The sequence below is a fragment of the Dermacentor andersoni genome, chromosome 1 (genome assembly GCF_023375885.2).
Source record: "Dermacentor andersoni chromosome 1, qqDerAnde1_hic_scaffold, whole genome shotgun sequence".
NCBI lineage: Eukaryota > Metazoa > Arthropoda > Arachnida > Ixodida > Ixodidae > Dermacentor > Dermacentor andersoni.
Window position 1 is genome coordinate 198,735,123 of NC_092814.1, and position 19,925 is coordinate 198,755,047.

A 19,925-nucleotide genomic window follows, 5' to 3' on the forward strand; every position below is an offset into this window, starting at 1 on the left:
TAATACAATTATAATTAGATAAACAATGACGACAGAAACAAAAGAAAGTATGCTCATGCGAAATACGGGTTCACTCCGTGGAATGAGGGTCATCTTTTTCTGTAGGTATTTCAAGAGTTCAGAATCAATTTCCAATGCTGTAGCTACCCAGTTGGCCTTATCCATTCTGGGAAAGCTGTGGCTATACGGTTTCTTCACTAAAAGTTATGCAGCAGCATTAAAGCGCATATTCCACTTATATGTGCTTGCCTTATGTTCATTGTACATTCATAACTACAAACAGCAGCCTCAATAAGACATGCTGTTTCTTGATGTGCTGAGAGGCAATCTGCCAAAGGCTAAACATTGAAACTTGCACCGGGGTTGATTTTATATATTTTTGCGTTATAGAGACCCTGAAACGATTTGGCTGGTTCTCTACTTATGTACTGAGTTGGTAGGATTGGTCCTTGTGATAACCAAGGGTCAAATTTAAGTGCTCTGGGTAAACCATGTAATTTATTATTAGGTTTTGAACACCTGCTTTGCTACAGGTCACAGTGGAACTGCTCCCCATGTTTTCAACTACCTTTGCCCATTCTTTGTAGAATGGGTTGGTGATATAATTTGGGCAAGCAATCCTATTGTCTTCCCATGTGATGTGATTAGAATACATAAAGCATACCCGTGCACTATGAACTCCATTTTAATAGTATATATGTATGTTCAGCAATTTGTGTACCTGTAAAAGAGCAGAAAAGCAATAAAGGCAGACAATTTTTCAAACCAAATCACACTGCTGGCTGAGAACACAGATTGTCTGCTGCAGCTGCTGTCTGTACATGTGCATTTGCATGCACATGTGAGGGAAGGAGTAGAATAAAGAGTTTTGTTCAGAAAGTGGTGCTCTGTGGTAGAGGTGAGAGGCCACATGGAGGAAAGCAAGAGGTGAGAAAGAATGCGACAAAACTTAATACTGCACTTTCGACAGCTATCAGTGAGTCACGGAGGGGTTATTTCACATGAACTCAGGTGCAGCAATGGTAAACACCAGAGCTCATCTTTCTACACTGCAATTGTGTGCAGGGAGTATACTGCAGCGATTGCACACTATAGAAGACGTGCATTCTGCATGTAAATCCAATTTTGAGGCCATCGTCACCACGGTAATGAGAAAAACTGTATTGGAAAGAAATGCAGGAACTCACTCATTTCAAATCATCCAGAAGTAGGCAACATTTGCATTACCGCACAATATCACGCCCAAGGAGCTGGGTCATTGTATAGCCGCATGTAATACAAGTAGTCAGGAAATGCCAAGACTTGAAATGAGGGAAATGTTTAACCACTTGTAGGTCTTTTTATATACAGTAAAACGCCTTTATAACAATGTGCTTGGGACCTCCAAAATTTTTCATAATATAGGTTATTTGATTATATAGATTGCCCATCGTTCCACTTGCTAAACAGCAAGCTAAGCACATTCGGCAAAAGAAAATTTTTATTTAGCATGAATATATGAAGTACTTATTGAAATAAGTCGCTAATTTTCTTCTGCATGCTTAGTTCAACAGAATGTGTGTCTCCAGCCGACACTGTGGTGATGAGGTTCGTGGCATGCTCATCGGCAAAATCTGGAAGTGACACAAGGTACAACTGCACAGCATGAACTGCTGCTATTGTCTGCCTTGTCAAAATTCTTGGTTAGTGTCAAGACTCATCGCTACTGCTGCCTTTGTCAGCCTTTGCCTCCATCCCGTCCTAGATGACCTTGATGATGATGTCAATTGTCAGGTCCGCACAGATCATCACGAGGTGGGGGGGTGCTACTGTTGATACTTCGGTGTTCAGATCCTCCTGCATAGTGGCGCTTCCTACGTGCACTACTGCTCTGTGGCGGCTATGGAAGGAAGTGGCAGTTCCGCTACAAGTGTTCGCTCTAAAGCAGCAAGTCAACCCTCTGGCGCACCAATATTCCTTTGTTGTACAGGTAAATTCTTTGTAGGGGTCTTCATGGTAGAGGCGTTCACAATACACGTGGTAAATAGGAATTCAGCTGGGACATACATAATCCTTCTTATGCAGGTCATTTCACTGTATAGAGGCATTCGACTGTAGTGCACTTACATAAAATTCTTGCGAGAAAGCATTTGGTGAGAGGTACTATATGTCTAGGTGGTACTCTTAGGTATGACAAAATCGTTTCAAAGACACTTTAAGAATGGAATGCTGCAATATATCCTTGCAGAAAAATAAGTGATGACACTATACGAATGACCAAAATGTTATAGCGAAATTGGAGGCGATTCACTTTTTCTTTTTAATTATTACCAATGGCATTAAAACTGACATATTTTACCCTTTTCTTTTATTTACTACTTAAGTCTAAAAAGAACTGAATATTAACGTGTGTCAAAAGTGTGCAATATGTCAAATTATGCATGGAAATGTGTAAACTGAACACCATACACTAAAAAATTACTAAAGTGTTCAAGAAGCTGGGTACATTTTTGTTCTGCTTTGTCCATACAAGAACAGATTTATTTTATATCAGTAGAAAAATTAATAAGCTGACCAGTGCAGTTAAAAATTTGGGGGAGGTGCAAAAACTTTATTTTCGCAACATGTTAGAATTCTTTGAATTACTGAGTTCTTTCTTCTTTTTGGCGATCTCCAAAGCCCAGTTGATGGTCCGCAGCTGGACTGCGGGATCCAAGCTGGACACCGCGACCTCCCAGTCCGAAGTGTTATTAAGCTGGAGTTCTGCCCTAGGCTTTAGCCTGGGACAGTCCCTCAATATATGTCAGGTCCGCCTTATGGGCATCGCAATTTTTGCATTTAAGTGAGAAGCCCGGATATATTAGTGAATACTGGTAAGGGTTGGCAAATGAGCCACTCTGCAACTGTCTCCAGGTAAGCTGCTGCACTTTATCCAGATTTATGTGAAGGGGGGTATTTTGTTTGCCTTCGTGGTAGGTCATAGTAATTTCATGTAACGTCACCATGCGATCCCTCACTAAACCCAGGTCGAGGCCTCGCACCGCCTGTCTGACGAAACCTCGGGCAAAACTGTGGGCAGCCTCATTTCCTGGGTGCTAGGAATGTTTTGGGAAAATTGGAGGAACAGAAAACAAACAAGTTTAGCAAGAAATCCAAAAATCGAAGCGAAAACATTCTTTAGCAAACAGTGCAAATAACGAGACACAGAAAAGAGACACATGACACAGGCGCTGTGTCGTGTGCCTCTTTTCTATGTCCTGTTATTCGCGTTGTTTGCTAAAGAATGTGTTCGTACCAACAAGCCCAGCTAGCCACTATTCTGAAGTTCAAAACAAAAATATTTTCATTCGCGTCCTTGCTGCTGCAATGTGCACATCCAATTTGATGACGTAGATGCATTGATGATGAAGATGCATACCCAATGTGCACACATTTCATAAAAGGCAGAAACCAAGGGTAATGCGAAAGCGCAACTGCTGGTGTAAAAATTTTGCTAAGCCAAAGTGCATGATTAGTGTGCAGAAATTAGTTGTGGGTCATGTCTTTTGCACTTCGTTCCATTGTGGTCTCATTTTGGGTATGTTTTGTATGCCAACAGCCAGCCATGCCGCATTGTGCAAATCAAGTCACGATGTAGTGTGCTTCCACATGGCTATAGATTATTGCAGTTGTGAAATTGATGCTAAAAAATCTTAAAATAACTACATAGTACTGTTGTCTGTATGAAAAGAATCAGTTTAAAAAATTTTATAAACACTGATATTTCTCGAAGAAATACTCGGTCATTGCTGAGACACTGGGTTGCTGTAACTAACATTTGTTCTGATAGATTGATAAAGCATTAAACCACTGAAATAGATAACATTTTTGTGCAGGTAAAGCAAGAGCTTAAATTAAAGGCACAGTGTTTACTATAGCAGGGTCAGTAGGGGTCTCTTTCATGTTGTTTTTGTTAGTAATACATTAATGTCAGGCAAATCACTGAAATGCTGTGGTGTTTGGAACATACACTGCAGTCAAATAGTATAAAAAGAGGCCTTATACACACGAAGCATCGCATATGTACCTGGTTATGTATCCACGTCAGCTTGCATGTTAGGTTGTGGAAGAAGTGACTATTATTTGTGGTTGATAGAAGAAAAAAAGGTAGAGGAAAATTTTCTGCTTCATTGTAACTGTCAGCTGACACTTGAAAATTGGCAAGCAAAAAAGGTGAAATGAAAAGGGAACAGAACAGGAAAAGGTCATCATCATAATCAACAGCAGCAGCCTGTTTTATGTCCACTGCAGGACAAAGGCCTCTCCCTGCATCTCCAATTACCCCTGTCCTGCGCCGACCCATTCCAACTAGCGCCCGCGAATTTCCTAATTTCATTGCTCCACCTTGTCTTCTGTCGTCTTTAACTGCGTTTCCCTTCTCTTGGTACCAATTCTGTAACCCTAATGGTCCAACAGTTATCTAACCAGCGCATTACATGACTCACCCAGCTCCATTTTTTTCTCTTAATGTCAGTTAGAATATCGGCTATACCCTTTTGCTCTCTGATCCAAACTGCTCTATTTCTGTCTCTTAACGTTATGCCTAGCAATCTTCATTCCATCGCTCTTTGCGTGGTACTTAACTTGTTCTCAAGCTTCTTCGTTAGTCTCCAAGTCTCTGCCCCATATGTCAGCACTGGTAAAATTCACTGATTGTGCACCTTCATTTTCAATGATAATGGTAAGCTTCCAGTCAGGAGCTGACAATGTCTGCCGTATGCGATCCAACCCATTTTTATTCTTCTGTGAATTTCCGTCTCATGATAAGGGTTCCCTGTGATTAATTGACCTAGGTAAATGTACTCCTTCAGAGACTCTAGAGGCTGACTGGCGATCTTGAACTCTTCTTCCCTTGCCCTGCTATTCATCATTATCTTTGTCTTCTGCATATTACTCTTCCACCCCACTCTCACACTCTCTCTGTTAAGGTTTTCAGTCATTTGTTGTAATTTGTCTGAATAGAACAATGTCATCGGCAAACCGAAGATTGCCGAGATATTCGCCATCGATCCTTAATCCTAAGCCTTCCTAGTTTAGTAGCTTGAATACTTCTTCCAAGCACGCAGTGGAGAGATTGTGTTTCCCTGTCTGACACCTTTCTTTATAGGTTTCTTCCTGCTTTTCTTGTGTAGAATTAAGGTAGCTGTGGAACCTCTGTAGATATTTTCCAAGGTGTTTACGTAAGCGGTCTGTACTCCTTGATTACATAATGCCTCTATGACTGCTGGTATCTCTACTGAATCAAATGCCTTTTCATAATCTATAAAGGCCATATAGAGAGGCTTATTGAACTCTGCGGATTTCTCGATAACCTGATTAATGACATGAATGTAATCCATTGTAGAGTATCCCTTCCTGAAGCCAGCCTGTTCCCTTGGTTGACTGAAGTCCAGTGTTGCCATTATTCTAGTGGAGAATATTTTGGTAAATATTTTATATAACACTGGTAGTAAGCTAATTTGCCTATAATTTTTCAATTCTTTAACGTCTCCCTTTTTGTGGGTTAGTATAATGTTTGCATTCTTCCAGTTTTCTGGGACCCTTGCAATTGATAGACACTTTATATGAAGAGTCGCCAGTTTTCCAAGCATTATGTCTCCTCTATCTTTGACTAAATAGACCGTTATTCCATCTTCTCCTGCCGCTCTTCCTCGTTTCATGTCTTGCAAGGCCCTTCTGACCTCATCGCTAGTTATAGGAGGAGTTCCTGTATCCTGTTCATTACTGTTTCTAATTGAGGTATCCTGACTCTTCTGGGTGCTGTACAGGTCAGTATATAATTCTTCCGCTGCTTTTACTACTTCTTCGAGATCGCTGATGATATTACCTTGCTTATCTTTCAGTGCATACATCTTGGCTTGTCCTATGCCAAGTTTCCTTCTCACTGACTTCCATTTTTACAGCTTCTTCAGTCTTTCTCACGTTATAGTTTCGAATATCACTTATTTTTTTCATGTTGATCAGTTTTGACAGTTCTGCGAATTCTATCTTATCTCTTGAGTTAGACATTTTCATTCTTTGTTGTTTTTTAATTAGGTCCTTTGTTACTTGGGAGAGCTTGCCTGCTGGTTGCCTTGGTGCCTTGCCTGCCACTTCAGTTGCTGCCTCTGAAGCCAGCCTAGTTACGATTTCATCCATTACCTCTATGTCATCTTCATCTCTCTGTTCTAAGGCTGCAGATTTGTTTGGAAGTACCAGCCTGAATTTGTCTGCTTTTACCCTTACTGCCGCTAAGTTGACCTGTTTCTTCTTGACCGATTTTGCTCTTTCTCTCTTCAACTTGAGGTGAATCCTAGCCCTCACTAACTTATGATCACTGCACTTTACCCTACCTATCACTTTTACATCCTGGACTATGCTCGTATAACCAGAAAGTATGAAGTCAATTTTATATCTTGTTTCACCATTAGGGATTTTCTAGGTCCACTTTCTGTTGCTCTACGCTTCCTAAAAAAGGTGTTCATTATTTGAAGCTTATTCTTTTCCACGAATTCTACCAGAATCTCTCCTCTAACGTTCCTAGAATCGACGTCGTAGTTGCCAATTGCTTGTTCATCAGCGTACTTTTTCCCCACTTTTGCATTGAAGTCGCCCATTACTACAGTATACTGAGTTTGCACTTTTGTCATCACTAATTCAACATTTTCATAAAACTGATCTACTTCCTCATCCTCATGACTGGATGTCGGAGTGTAGGCTTGTACTACCGTTAATCTATACCTCTTATAAAATTTGATTATGACTACAGCTACCCTCTCATTAAGGCTGTAGAATTCGTGAATGTTGCCTGCTATGTGCATATGGATTAGGAATTCTACCCCATATTGCTTCTTATCGGGGAGACCTCTATAGCAGAGGACATGGCTGTTAGTCAGCACTGTATAAGCCTCACCAGTTCTTCTAAGGTCAATATATCCCAGACAACACCTGATAGTTCCTCAAAGAGTCCTGCTAAGCTAGCCTCACTCGAGAGAGTTTGGGGGTTAAAGGCTGCCAGGGTCAGTTTCCATTGGCGGCCCGTCCAGACTCGGAGATTCTTAGCACGCTCTGCTGCGTTACAGGTCTGACCGCCGCCTTGGTCAGGTGCTTCGCAGCTGCTGGGGACTGAGGGCCATGGGTTAATTGTGGGAATCATTTGGGAGGTAGTGGCCGAATGCTGCACCAGGGAGGCCAATTCCTGTTCTGGTGAGGGAGTGTCTTTGTTGAAGTTTAGTGGGCCTCCCTAATTTGGTTGTACCTGGATTAGTACAGCCCCACTCGCTCTCCGCATCTTTTGCCAGTGTCAGGCATCACTCCAAGCCTGCATATGTTGTGCACTGGAGGAGGTGAATTTCAAGCTCACCATCAGTCAAAAAAAAAAAAAAAACACACACACACTTCTAGAAGGATTCGAACTTCTGACTATGGCAATAGAGCATTCGACATAGCTCAGTCAAATAATCCCGTAGGCGGCGAGGCTACCTTATTGCCAACAAGTACAGACAGCCCAGAGGGCTGTGCAAAAAACTACTTTGATTTATACGCGATAGATGGGATTTCCTGATTGTGATGGGTCACTCAATATAGAATGATTTCTAAACAGTTCTGGCCTTGTAGTTGTGGAATCTCACGTGTAGAGTATAGAGAGCAAAAGTATAGTAGGGAAAGAGAAACAATTTGCAATAGTTACAGTATATAGAATTATAGTGAGACTCCAAGAATTTGCCAGGGCCTCATCTTTGTTCACGGGCCAGTGTTGAGACATTTTTGAAGTAGATGCACAGCTTACAACAGGCGCATGCTCTGATATCTGGCTTTTACAGACGTGCGCAAATTTCGCGTGTCTCTATACATGAGGCTGCTCATCAGGTCATGAGTCACTCTGCTACCTCATGAGGTCATGAGGTAGCAAAGTGGTGGATGACAGGAGCAATATCTCATTGCCTGTAGCTATTTGCTGTCTGTGTTAGGAGGTCTTATGATGACTGTTAAGGGAAGAAGGGAAAGCTTTGCTTTAAAATAATTTATTTAATGAAGTAGTCCATATGTCAGAGTCCAGAACCTGGAATTCCTAGAGGTACCAGGGCATGTAAGCTGATGCAGTTGGGTAGCCAAGCACATACGCAGCGCTCTGTGTGTGTAGACCTTTAGGCCATCACGGTAGCCATTAGAGTTAGGCCAGTTGTGCTTGAGTTTAGAGTGCTCTTGGTTTAGTAAATAAATTTGACCGCTTGGATAGAAAGGTTGGCTTAAATTAGCAACATAGGTTCATCTGCAAATACAAAGTGGATTGCCTCATTGCTTTAATTTGATAGCTTTGGGTAATAAATATCTTTATGTGTATCAAGTTGTCACATAGAGGTCTGCGTCTGTTATAATTCACAAAATGGAGACCTGAATAGGAAGCTTTAGCTCGGACCCAACTTTGATGCCGCCTATTCAGATACATGTAAAACATAGAAATGGTTTCCTGAGATAGCCACTGAGCCGATTTTAATTAAATTTTGTTTCATTTGAGAGAGAAAGTTAAATTCTATTGACTATTGGAAGTGTAATTTTGATTTAGGGCATGAACTCTTTTATAAAAATTGCTGAAAATTGGTAAGTCTGAAAAAAATAGAAGCATGAATTTTACAAATCCCTAACTCTGTGCCAAAAACAGATCTTGCAGTGCTGTAAATTGCATCCGTTGTAACAGCCAAAGCAAAAAAATTTTATATATTAATTTAAAGCTTACGTGAATTTGTTGCAGTGTTTAAGAGGGGTTTTTGCAAAAGTTGAACTTGCATATTAGTGGTGCATTTAAGAGCCACATATAGTGCCGTACGTATGTATAGCCACATGTAATACATCAATTTTATGTTCTTTAGATGTACTATTAGATGCAATTTATAGTATGGTGATATAATTTTTCGTTGTTGAGTTAAAGTTGGGAACTTGATAGTTTCATTTTCTCAACATTTTTGATCTTCAACAATTTTTGTTAATAAATTGACGGCCTAAATAAAAAATATGCTACCAACCTTCACTAGACTTCAACTTTTTCTTTTTAATGCAGCAAACCTCATCAAATTTGATGCAGTGGTAGCCGAAAATAACTCTTATCTCATTTCCCATGTATTATATAGGAGCAACCGAGCTTAAAGGTTCCTTTTAACAGCTGTAGAGAAATAAAGCTTTAAATTTAGGTGGAGTTGGAGAGTGTCATGGTTTTCTTAAAAGACTTTTCTCACATTGTACACAATACCACAGATAATGCCAACAGCTTATTGCGCCTAGGTTGTGTGTAAATAATATGTTTGTAATAGTTCGAGGATTCTTGTTACATGACTGGAAAGATATATATTTTAAGAAAAAGGTGCTGCCCACAATAACTGTCTTCATTCTGAAACACTTCATAATATTTTTTGCAAGATACTTGTCTTTTTTTCTTTTTTGAAGCAAAATTCCAATTTATCTTTACTGCATAGTGCCTGCATCAAACATTAAATAACCAAAGAAAAGGTAATTTCGTTACCATTTAATTTCTCATGAAATAGCCATAGTGACTTCGACTCACCATGTTGGCTCAGCGGCTATGGCATCCTGCTACTGAACACGATGTCACAGGTTTGATTCGCAGTCACTGCAGTTGCATTCTGATGGGAACAGAGTGCAAAGAGGCATATGCACTGTGCCCGGGGTGCATGCTAAAGAGCCTCTCCCCCCCCCCCCCCCCCTGCCTGCTACAGCGTCTTTCATAGCCAATTTGTTGCTTTAACCCCATAATTTTTACTAAAAAGAGAAAGTTTTCAATAGCATAAATTTGAGGTTTTTGTGGTTTGTTAACTGCTTTTTTTTTGTTTGTGAGTGAATGTTCTTAAACCTTCTCTTATGTAAAGTGAGGTCATAGTTCTCGAGTGCCTTGGCACTCTTTATAATTTTGGCATCTTGTTATCAGTTTTTTTTTTGTATTTCCATTGGTGACCATTCATGTACTGGCTGATCCCAATGCACACTTTCAGTGAAAAAGGGAATCAGTGCCTTCATTTGTTAGCTGTGGCATGCATGAGGCAAAAGCTGGAGGGCCTCACTGAAAGTTGTTTCTTTGACCATCAGGTGCTAGTGGACGATGACCTGTACTTGGACATTGATCCAAGCAAAGCTGTGGTGCGGTTTCCACCTGAAGAAAGGCTTCGTCATTTTGGTGCAAAGGATTCTCCTGACTATGCGCGCCGTCTAGGGGCTTACAGAGCTTGGACAATTGATCGGTTGGCACGGCTTGCTCAGGTGAGTGAGAACAGTGGGCACATTGGTTGAGCTTGACAAGAGGCAGAAATTGCCACCTCTTTCTGAGCATTGTTTAGTCGAAAATGACTTGTGTGAGGCTTGAAAAGTGCGTGTATTTCCAATAAATAAAAAGGAGGATGCTCGCTGCTTTTCAGAGCTTTAGAATGACAACTTTTTAGATAAGTTAGACTATTTTGTCTCGTGAGACTTCAATGGTTTTAAGTCTGGGCTTGATTTCTAATCATTTGCATGACCATTCAGTCCTGGTGGTATACCACCCAGATGACTGACAAAGAATGAAAAAGACAAGAATTGCCATGGAATCATTGCATTATCCTGCCCCTGAAACCCAAATGCTGTAGAGCAGTGGTTCCTAATGACGGGTGGGCTATTAGAACCCTTTTTAGCCACCCGCTGTGGTAGCTAAGTGGCCCTAGCACTCTGTTGCTGAGTGCAAGGTGCCATTCGTGGCAGCTGCATTCCATTGGGGGTGGAATGCAAGAATGCCTGTGTGCTATGCTTTGGGTGCATGTTAAAGAACGGCAGGTGGTCAAAATTAACCAGCCCCTCCACTATGGTGTCCCTTCTAGCCAACCATACAGCTTCAGCTTGTTCAATCTGGTTTCTACCTCTTATTAGCTGATGAAAGTGGCAGCGAACAACAAATGGGGTAGAGGTTTGTGGGCCCTGCTGTAGAAGCAAGTTGTATTAGAAGTGCAGAACCACCGACATTGAAAACGAAAATAGGCTCTGTGCCTAAGTAGTGCTGTGTAGTTAAATGTCTTGATGCAATGTCAAGTGGTCATTAATGGCAGCATTGTATTTTGTTTTTAAGGAACAAAAACCTTGCAGGCTAAAATAAATTCAATTTTGTTTCTTTATTTTTATTTATTTTACGATACTGCAGGCCCTCTTTAGGCCTGTCCAGGAGTGGATACATGGAATGGCATACAGTTTAGAAAAAAAAATGGAAAGGAAAAGAAATTCTGGCCTCAAAACAAAAAAGATATGCTCACGACACATTTTGCTCTCGGGAACGGTTTGTACAACAGGAAAGAAAGGTTGACGATGCTCATGCAGCTTCAAATGGTACAAATGCAGTGCAGATAACACCATCGGCCTTTTTACCATTCGAATTATAAATTGTGAATGCTGTTAATGAATGCATCGACAGAAGTACAGTTTGCAACATCGGCAGGCAACATGTTCCATTGGGAAATGGAGTGTGGAAATAATGAATATTTATGAGTGTTATTATGACTGGGATGTTGATGTATTCGTTTGTGGTGATTTGTTTAGGTTGAATGTCTGAATGGTACATGAATGTAAGTTGCCTGCAGTATCATGATAAAGTAAATATAAAATCTTTAATCCAGAAACCATTTCGCATTGAGCCAGTGGTTAGATATTAGCCTTCATGCAAAGCCTTCTACTACTTGTTTGACGTGAATATTGCAAAAATATGAATCTCAATGCTCGGTTCTGTAAGTGCTCTAGTCTTGCTGTTAAATCTGGTGCAGGGCCCAAATTAGGTCAGCGTACCCTAAAGCAAGCCTAATGAGTGTTCTCGACGCATTTAATTTAACACTAGGAGGTGTGTTTCAAAGTTTCCTTCTCAGGAAGTGCACTTTCTTTTGGTCCTTGTTACAGTTATTATTTGTACGGACTTCCCAGTTTAACTTTCTTGTAAGGGTGACCCCAGGATATGTGCCTCCATTGCATTTTCTGAGCAGGACATTGCTTTCAGTGTATGTAAACTGTAGTGAAATTTTCTTGTGAGTGAATGAGATACTGGCGGTTTTTGCTGCATTAAGTTTCATCCCCCATTTATTGCACCATTTGCACCAGCTTGACTTGATCATCCTCTCTGATATTTATTGTTGAGTACACTATGCAAATACGGCAAATAAACAGGTTTGAAGAGATGGATGAATGCAAGACTGAATATCATTGATGCAAACTAGGGATACGAGGGGCACCAGAGCTGAGCCCAGTGGCACACCAGAGAAAAGTTTAAGGCAATCAGACATACGATTGTTCAAAGCAGCATACTGCTTTCTGTTGTCAAAATAATTCTTCATACGTGAAACTGTGTTCTCATGTATACCAATGGCAGTTATTTCATTAATTAGATCCGGATGTGAAACGATGTCAAAGGTCTTTGAAAAATCTAAGGAAACGGCATGTGTTTGACTTTGGTTATTTATTGCGTTAGGTATGTCATGGGTTAGTAGAGCCAATTGAGTTATAGTTGATAAACTTGAATGGAAGCCATGCTGCCTGCTGTATAACAGGTTATTGTTCTTTAAATGCAATTCTGTGGTATTATGTTGATAATATGTTCAAACAATTTACAGCATCCACATGTTAACAAAACAGGTATATAGTTATTTAACTCGAGTTTAGAGCCAGGTTTGGGCACCAGTATTGGCGAGTCGCCAGTCATCAGGTATTACGGAAGTTTCCATAGAATGCCTATAAATTATACAGAGGTACTTTGACAACCAACCTGTGTGTTTCTGCAAAAATGCGTTCATTATAAGGTCGTAACCAAGGGAATTCATTACATCCAGTTTCTTCAGGAGGCAAGAACATTCGAAAATTCCTTGTTCACTGATAGCTATCTCAACCATTGGATTGTCAAACGGATAATGTGGCACGAGATCCTTAAAGTCAGGCTTGGTAAATAACGATTTAAAGGTATGCTGTGAGTTTGCTTGCTATGTTGTCAGGCTGAACAATAGCTTCATTTGAAATAGTGATTTGCCAAACAGTGTGCCACTCCCTCGACAGGCAAGCCAGAGTTTTTTTTCAGTTTGTTTGTCATGTAAGAAGGCAGTGTAACAAAGTAAAAATGTTCCTTGATGGCCTGACTCTCCAAAAATGATCTGGAAGGGGTCCCATGCCAGAAATTGTGCATCAGTAGCTTGGCAGTTTCTCAAGAATTTCTCTATGGCAGCATGCAAGACATCAACTCATCAGCATGGATAAACAGATTGTGGATGAAGAGAAAATTGCTGCTATCTGTCATCCACCAAGTCCATGAGCCTCGCATTGACACATTTCACTTTTGCATTTGCTGCAGGATGTCAGCACTCATTTTATGGTGAATAGCGGTGGTTTTAATGCACCTAAATGCTGTAAATCATAACCAAAAATTTTTAAGATTGAATCTTTATGGTGGAAGATTAAAAAGTTACTCAAAATTTCATAATGCTGCAATTCCTTTATACATGTGACCACTGCCTTCTTGGCTGCAGATGTTGATTTCAATCTTTCAAGATTGTGAAGCACTGAGAACCATAGACATCTGTGGCAGTATTTTGATTTGTTCATTAAGTGAAGAAATTTGTAAAAACTATTTTTGTAAAATTGGGTTTCTTCTGTAATACATTTTAATACTTTCACATTGTCTTGGTTGCCTGAAATGTGCATTCAGCGTGCAAGATTTGCTGCCATATTTGGTAACATTCAAGCAAATTGCTTCATGTCAGTTCTAGCTCAGGCTAAGAGTGTATAATTTCCGGAGTAATTCATGGAAGTGCAACAGGTACAACAGGACCTATGTGCACATTTTGTTATACAGGTCAGCAACTGTGCAATTTTGGTCACTTTTTCTTTCCTCGACCAAAGAGCGGTTCCTTAAGTCACTCGTAAAGTGTTGTGGGCTGAGGTTCAGCAGAGGGAATTGAGTTTTCAAAGTTTGAATACTGTGTACGCTTACTCACAGTTTGTTATTAATGAATTCTTTGATGTATTTTATGTTGCAGGGTTTTGTGGAAGGCCTGCGCAGCTCATGGCCCTGGCTTCCAGCGCCATTGGCATGGCTGGTGCGCCGTCTGCATGCCACACTTACCCGTAATGGAGCTAGTGAGGATCCTCGTGCAGGAGTGGTTTGCGCAGACCTTGTCTTTGCCTTTTTCATCTGCCCTGCTGTGGTCAGTCCTGAGCTGCACGGCCTTGTCGACACGCATATAACGCCTATTGCACGCTTCAACCTCATGCAGGCACGTACACTTACTTACCTTTAGTTTGGGCTTGGTGATATCGATTCTTTAAATGGCACAAAAATGTTTTAAAATTTGCTTTTTTTTATGCATGTTGGAATATAAACTTTATGCAGATTGTGAGTATGTACAGTATGCAGTCACAAAATTAACAACTTCTGTGTGAAAATAGGCAAAAAGAATCATTTACTTAGGCTTACTTTTACATTACGTCAGGCTTACTGAAACAAGTGGTTTCCCTATACCAATTTTTAAATAATTTTTGCAATCTGATTGCCACATCATCCCTTAATTTGAGCAATGAAGATAACAGCTCTAAGGGCTTAATTTGAAAAAATGCAGGCTTTAAGGAGAAGGCATTGAATACTTTAAAAGAAAGAGGCATTAAGCTAGCACAGTCAAGGCACCCGAATCAGAAATCTCCAGTACCCTCCGTAGGAGAAGCGAAAAGGCAATTAAGGCTGTTTCAGGTTAACTATGACAGAGGCTGTACCACGCATGATTGTTGCATTGGTAAAAAAAAAAAAAAAAATTATATTATGGGGTTTTTTCGTGCCAAAACCACTTTCTAATTATGAGGCACGCCGTAGTGGAGGACTCCAGAAATTTCGACCATCTGGGGTTCTTTAAGATGCACCTAAATCTAAGTACACGGGGGTTTTCGCATTTTGCCCCTATCGAAACGCGGCCGCCGTGGCCGGGATTCGATCCCGTGACCTCGTGCTCAGCAGCCCAACACCATAGCCACTGTGCAACCATAGCAGGTTGCTCAGTGGTTGTTTATTAAAAAAAAAATATTTTGTCATAGTTTTTCATGCTCTCATCGAGCACCAAGTTCTTTTCAAGAGGTTCATGTCACGGTAATAACGGCAAATAGAATCAACTAGTTTGCCTTGTTACAGGCATTCAAAATGAAAAGAGAAATGTACAAATGAGTGAGATTCTCCCTTAGCAGTCTTTTACAACTGTTTGCTTGTACTCAACAGTAACAGGAATGAGAGGTAATACAGGCTAAGAAATCCACAAGTGCCTTGTAGTTTTCAAGTGAAAAGTAAAATCAAGATTTAAAGGTGCGAATAAGTTAAAGGATGTTGAGAAAAGACAGGGCACTGGTGAGAATGGAAACGTTTGCCTCCTCACAGTGCAAGTAATGTTTTGCCAACAGAACTGCAGTGGCTGAAAATGTATTTAGTGTGGATGCTGTTGCTAGCTATTATTTAAGTGGCTAATCCAAACTGAAGCGATGCATGTTAGGACAAAAGTGGTGAAGTCATTGGGTCATCTTTCTTTCAAGGCTGGAATGTACTTTTGGTGTCAAAAATTGTGCCTCAAGGCAAATATCTTTTTCCGTGTACATATTGCAGAATCGCTGCTTATAGCTGCTAGTACTAGTGCTTAAGCACATATAATTATTAAGAATCGCATATTAAAAAGAAGACACACCTATAACAGAACTATGAGACTTTGTGACCTATGTTTGCAATTCACACTGATAGACTCAAGCCAAAATGTCAGCTGATGTAGAAATTGAATGTTGTATAACTTCAATCTTTTCACACTCATGAATGCGACTTGAAAAACAGAGTTTTAGCTTGTCTGTATACATATATACCATTTGCAGAATGGCAGAGACGATATATAGGAACTTCAGCGCTGTTGTCTTGTGAGGTTAAGTTCATCGAAAGCACATAAACTGTCATTGCAATGACAGGTTATGTGCAACTCTGATGCTGATGTAAAGGCATCAGGAGCAACAGAATCATGATGGCTGTCTTTTGCTTTGACGAAAATGGTTATGCATCATAAAAACATTTCTGGTGCTTTGCTGTTGAGCAAACCACCACATGATGTCCTAACCAGCAGTGCTCCTGCTGTCAATGTCTCCCTTATTGTGGTATTCTATGAACTGCAGTATGTATAAAGACAGCCTAAGGCTCTGAAATGTTTCCTAACCCTAGAACCCACCGAGATAAGTACATTGGATTTTGTGATTTTGAGCTTCTGTTAAGTTATGAGTAAGTTTTCCACAACCGAAGCTTTATTGTATACAACAGTATGTTTATGTGCTGTGGAGCTTTAATTATTGCTGTATATATTTACCGATGATTCTAATCTCATATTAATGTTACTGGATATATAACTGCTGACTTACGAACTGGACAAAGCCTGTATACCTTGACTGGTTCATTTGTCTTTTTGAATGTAGAAAGTTATCCTGGTTGCTCATTATTAAGGACTGTTGCTGTTAAAGGGGCCCTGAAACACTTTTTCAACATAATAAAAAAAAATGTTGCTGATCTGTTAACGAGGCTCCTGTGAACATTCGAGCAAAATATTATTGCACTGCATGCAGCAGGGAATTTACAATCTTGTGTCAAACACAGTGAACAGTTGCTTGCTCTCTTATCTGCAGTGTTGTCACTGAAAGGCAGTTGGTCCACCAACGCTATTGGCTGATTTCATGATTGCGAGAACATTCTCAGTAATACTTAATCGCTAATTTTGAGCTGAGTAAATGAGAAATGTGTCTGGCAGTCTCAAAATAACAGAAAAATCATTTCATATTTGCACTGCGCCTAGCTTTGTCTGCTGCACGTGGCCTCCTAGATAGCAACGGCATGCTGCATAGCATAGTAGCAGCAAGAAGCCCTTTTGCTGCTGCAACACATAACTTTTGGTCGGGGCTTTGCTCTTTTAGTTCTCTTCTGTGTAGCTTCCAGCACGCTAGTGGTGACAAAAAGTGAGAGAAAGCTGGGTATCAGTGCGATAACTTCACTTATAGTTGAAGGATTCGAGAAATTTTTGCAGCTTGAGATTTGTGGGACAGCGTACTTGAATAGTGAAGCCATTCTATGATTAGTTAGAAAAGTGTTCCAGGGTCCCTTTAAGGTAGCTATTCAAGATTTAGCATTTGTTGAGGTGCCAGCGAGGCATTTTATGCTTGTACATAAAAATAGTACCACTTTGTACTGTTACAGTAGGTTTGACCAAGGCTAGGCCTTTTTATTTGGTTTTATTTTCACATGGTGCTAGTGGAGAACTCTCCCTTAGATGTGTGCCAGTAATTTTGTTGCTCACTGTGCCAGGTTATCACCCATCTTGCCTTCTGTCGTTATGCTAACTTGCCCTCTACTAGTGTGAGGTATGGAAACAGTGTGTGGCATGCCAATGTGTGCCCTCTGGGTATGCAAATAAATACATTGCAAAGACCATTTTCTGTTTGCAAGGAGCACCACACATGCTGTGTATTGATACACATAGCAGTGGTATGGGTATGAGTCACCTGATGTGTACAAGCATTGTTCTACAGTTACTGCAGGTTTTCCCCCTCAAATTAATCCAAGTACCAGCTATTTTAGTCCAAGTGCCAGTCAATTTAATTCAGGGGCCACACATTTAATACCAGTGCCAAATAATTTCATCTACACACCACACATAATAATCCTAACACCAGTGAATTTAATCCAAAGTAAACATGTATTGCGGAGGTGTTCTAGGAAGTTCAAAATAGCGATGAATTATAATTTTGCGCCGATCAAAAATAACTGAACAGACTTCTTGAAGAGTGTTGTCATTTGACAAAAATAATGCCTTTCCCACTCGATACATCATTGAAATAATGCACTGTTATGGACATTATATTATTGCCATGAACAGGTAATGCAAAACGGAGTTATTTGATGGCTTTGCTGACATGCATTAAAACAAAGGGCATCCAGCAACAAACCGTTCATTTTTAAAGCTGATAAAAACAGGTTGAAAAGATTGTCACGTGACATCTCATCATTTTGTTCTCTGCAAGCCCTGTTGACATGCATATCAGATGAACGAGCTTCAAACAATCTCTGTGATTATAACCACATAGTGCATCTAAGATAACGTGGAAGAGGGTGTCACGGACTCTCACGTAACATTCGCCAGTCTATTCCTGATTCCTAACCATATTGACATAGATATCAAACGATCAGGCTTCGAAGGAGTTTTGTGATAGTACCCACGCAGAGCACGTCAGAACAAGTGGAAAGGATGTCACGTGACCTAGCGTAACTTTCGGAAGCCCACATGTGATTCACAAACACACTGACATGGGTATCAAACTAATGGGAATCACAAAAACTATGCGAAGGTACTCATGTAGCAAACGTCAAACCATGTGGGAAAGGCTGTCACGTGACCTCAGATATCTTTCGCTAGCCCATGTGTGATTCCTAACCATACTGACATGGATATCAAACGATCGGGCTTCTAACAAGCTGTGCGATGGTATGTGCACATCACATAATTCAGACCGCATGAAAAATAGTCAAGTGACATCACGTAACTTTAGCCAGCCCATGGATAATTCCCAACCATGCAGACATAGATATGAAACGAACGGGAATCGAAAGAATCTATGCAGTGGTACCCATGTAGTGAACGTCAGACCACATGGAAAGGGGTATCACATGACCTCACATAACTTTCGCAGGCCCATGGGTGCTTCCCAACCATATTGACATGGATATGATCCAAAGTGGCTTCAAAGAAGCTCTGCAATGGTACTCACGAAGAGCTTGTCAGACTGCATGAAAAGGAGTGTCACGTGACTTCATGGGACATTCTCCAGTCATTGGGTAATTCACAAACATACTGACATGCATACTAAACGAACGGGAATTGAACAGCCAGTGTGAATGTTGTCACGCAACATAACGGAAACGGAGGTGAAAAGCGCTTACACGTGAAGTACACGACGTGTGCATACCATTGCAGAGCTTGTTCGAAGCCCGATCATTTCATATTCACGTCAGTATAGTTGGGAATCACACATGGGCCAGGTCACGTGACAGCCTTTCCCATGTGGTTTGACACCCACGTCAGTGTGTTTGTGAATCACATGGGGGCTTCTGAAAGTTATGCTAGGTCATGCGACATCCTTTACCACGTGGTCTGACGGGCCCTGCATGGGTACCATTGCAGAGCTCCTTCGAAGCCTGATCGTTTGATATTCATGTCAATATGGTAGGAATCAGGCTGGCTGGCTGGCGAATGTTATGTGAGATTCTATGACACCCTCTTCCACGTGATCTTAGACGTGCTATGTAGTTATAATCGCAGAGATTGTTCGAAGCTCATTGATTTGATATACATGTCAACAGGGCTTGTAGAAAACAAAATGATGAAATGTCATGTGATAATCTTTTCAGCCTGTTTTTATCAGCTTTAGAAATCAATGGTTTGTTGCTGGATGCCCCTTTGTTTCAGTGCATGTCAGCAAAGCCATCAAATAGCTGCATTTCGCATGACCTGTTCATGGCAATGATATAATGTCCATAACAGTGCATTATTTCGATGGTGTATCTTGCGGGAAAGGCATTTTTGTTGTCACATGACAACGCTCTTGAAGAAGTCTCTTCAGTTATTTTTCGTCGGCACAAACTTATAACATTTAATTGTTATTTTGAACTTCCCAGAATGCCTCTGCAAATGCATCTTTAGTTTGGATTAAATTCACTGGCGTTATTTAAAATATGTGGCGCGTAGATTAAATTATTTGGCCCTGGAAATAAATGTGTGGCACCTGGATTAATTTGAGCGGGGAAACCTGTAGTACTGGTTTTTTGTACACAATGTGTGCTACTTGCATGCGCCGCATACTTGCTACACCCACAT

General features: G+C 40.6%; 1 protein-coding gene across 1 annotated transcript in view; it reads left to right on the forward strand.

Annotated features, from left to right (window-relative positions):
• Gapvd1 (GTPase activating protein and VPS9 domains 1) overlaps window positions 1–19,925 on the forward strand; it is a 189,215-nt gene that overhangs the window by 5,949 nt on the left and 163,341 nt on the right. The window contains exons 3-4 of the mRNA XM_055062940.2: window positions 10,096–10,266; window positions 14,037–14,273. Coding sequence (XP_054918915.2) covers window positions 10,096–10,266; window positions 14,037–14,273 — 408 coding nt within the window. The remainder of the gene's footprint in view (window positions 1–10,095; window positions 10,267–14,036; window positions 14,274–19,925) is intronic.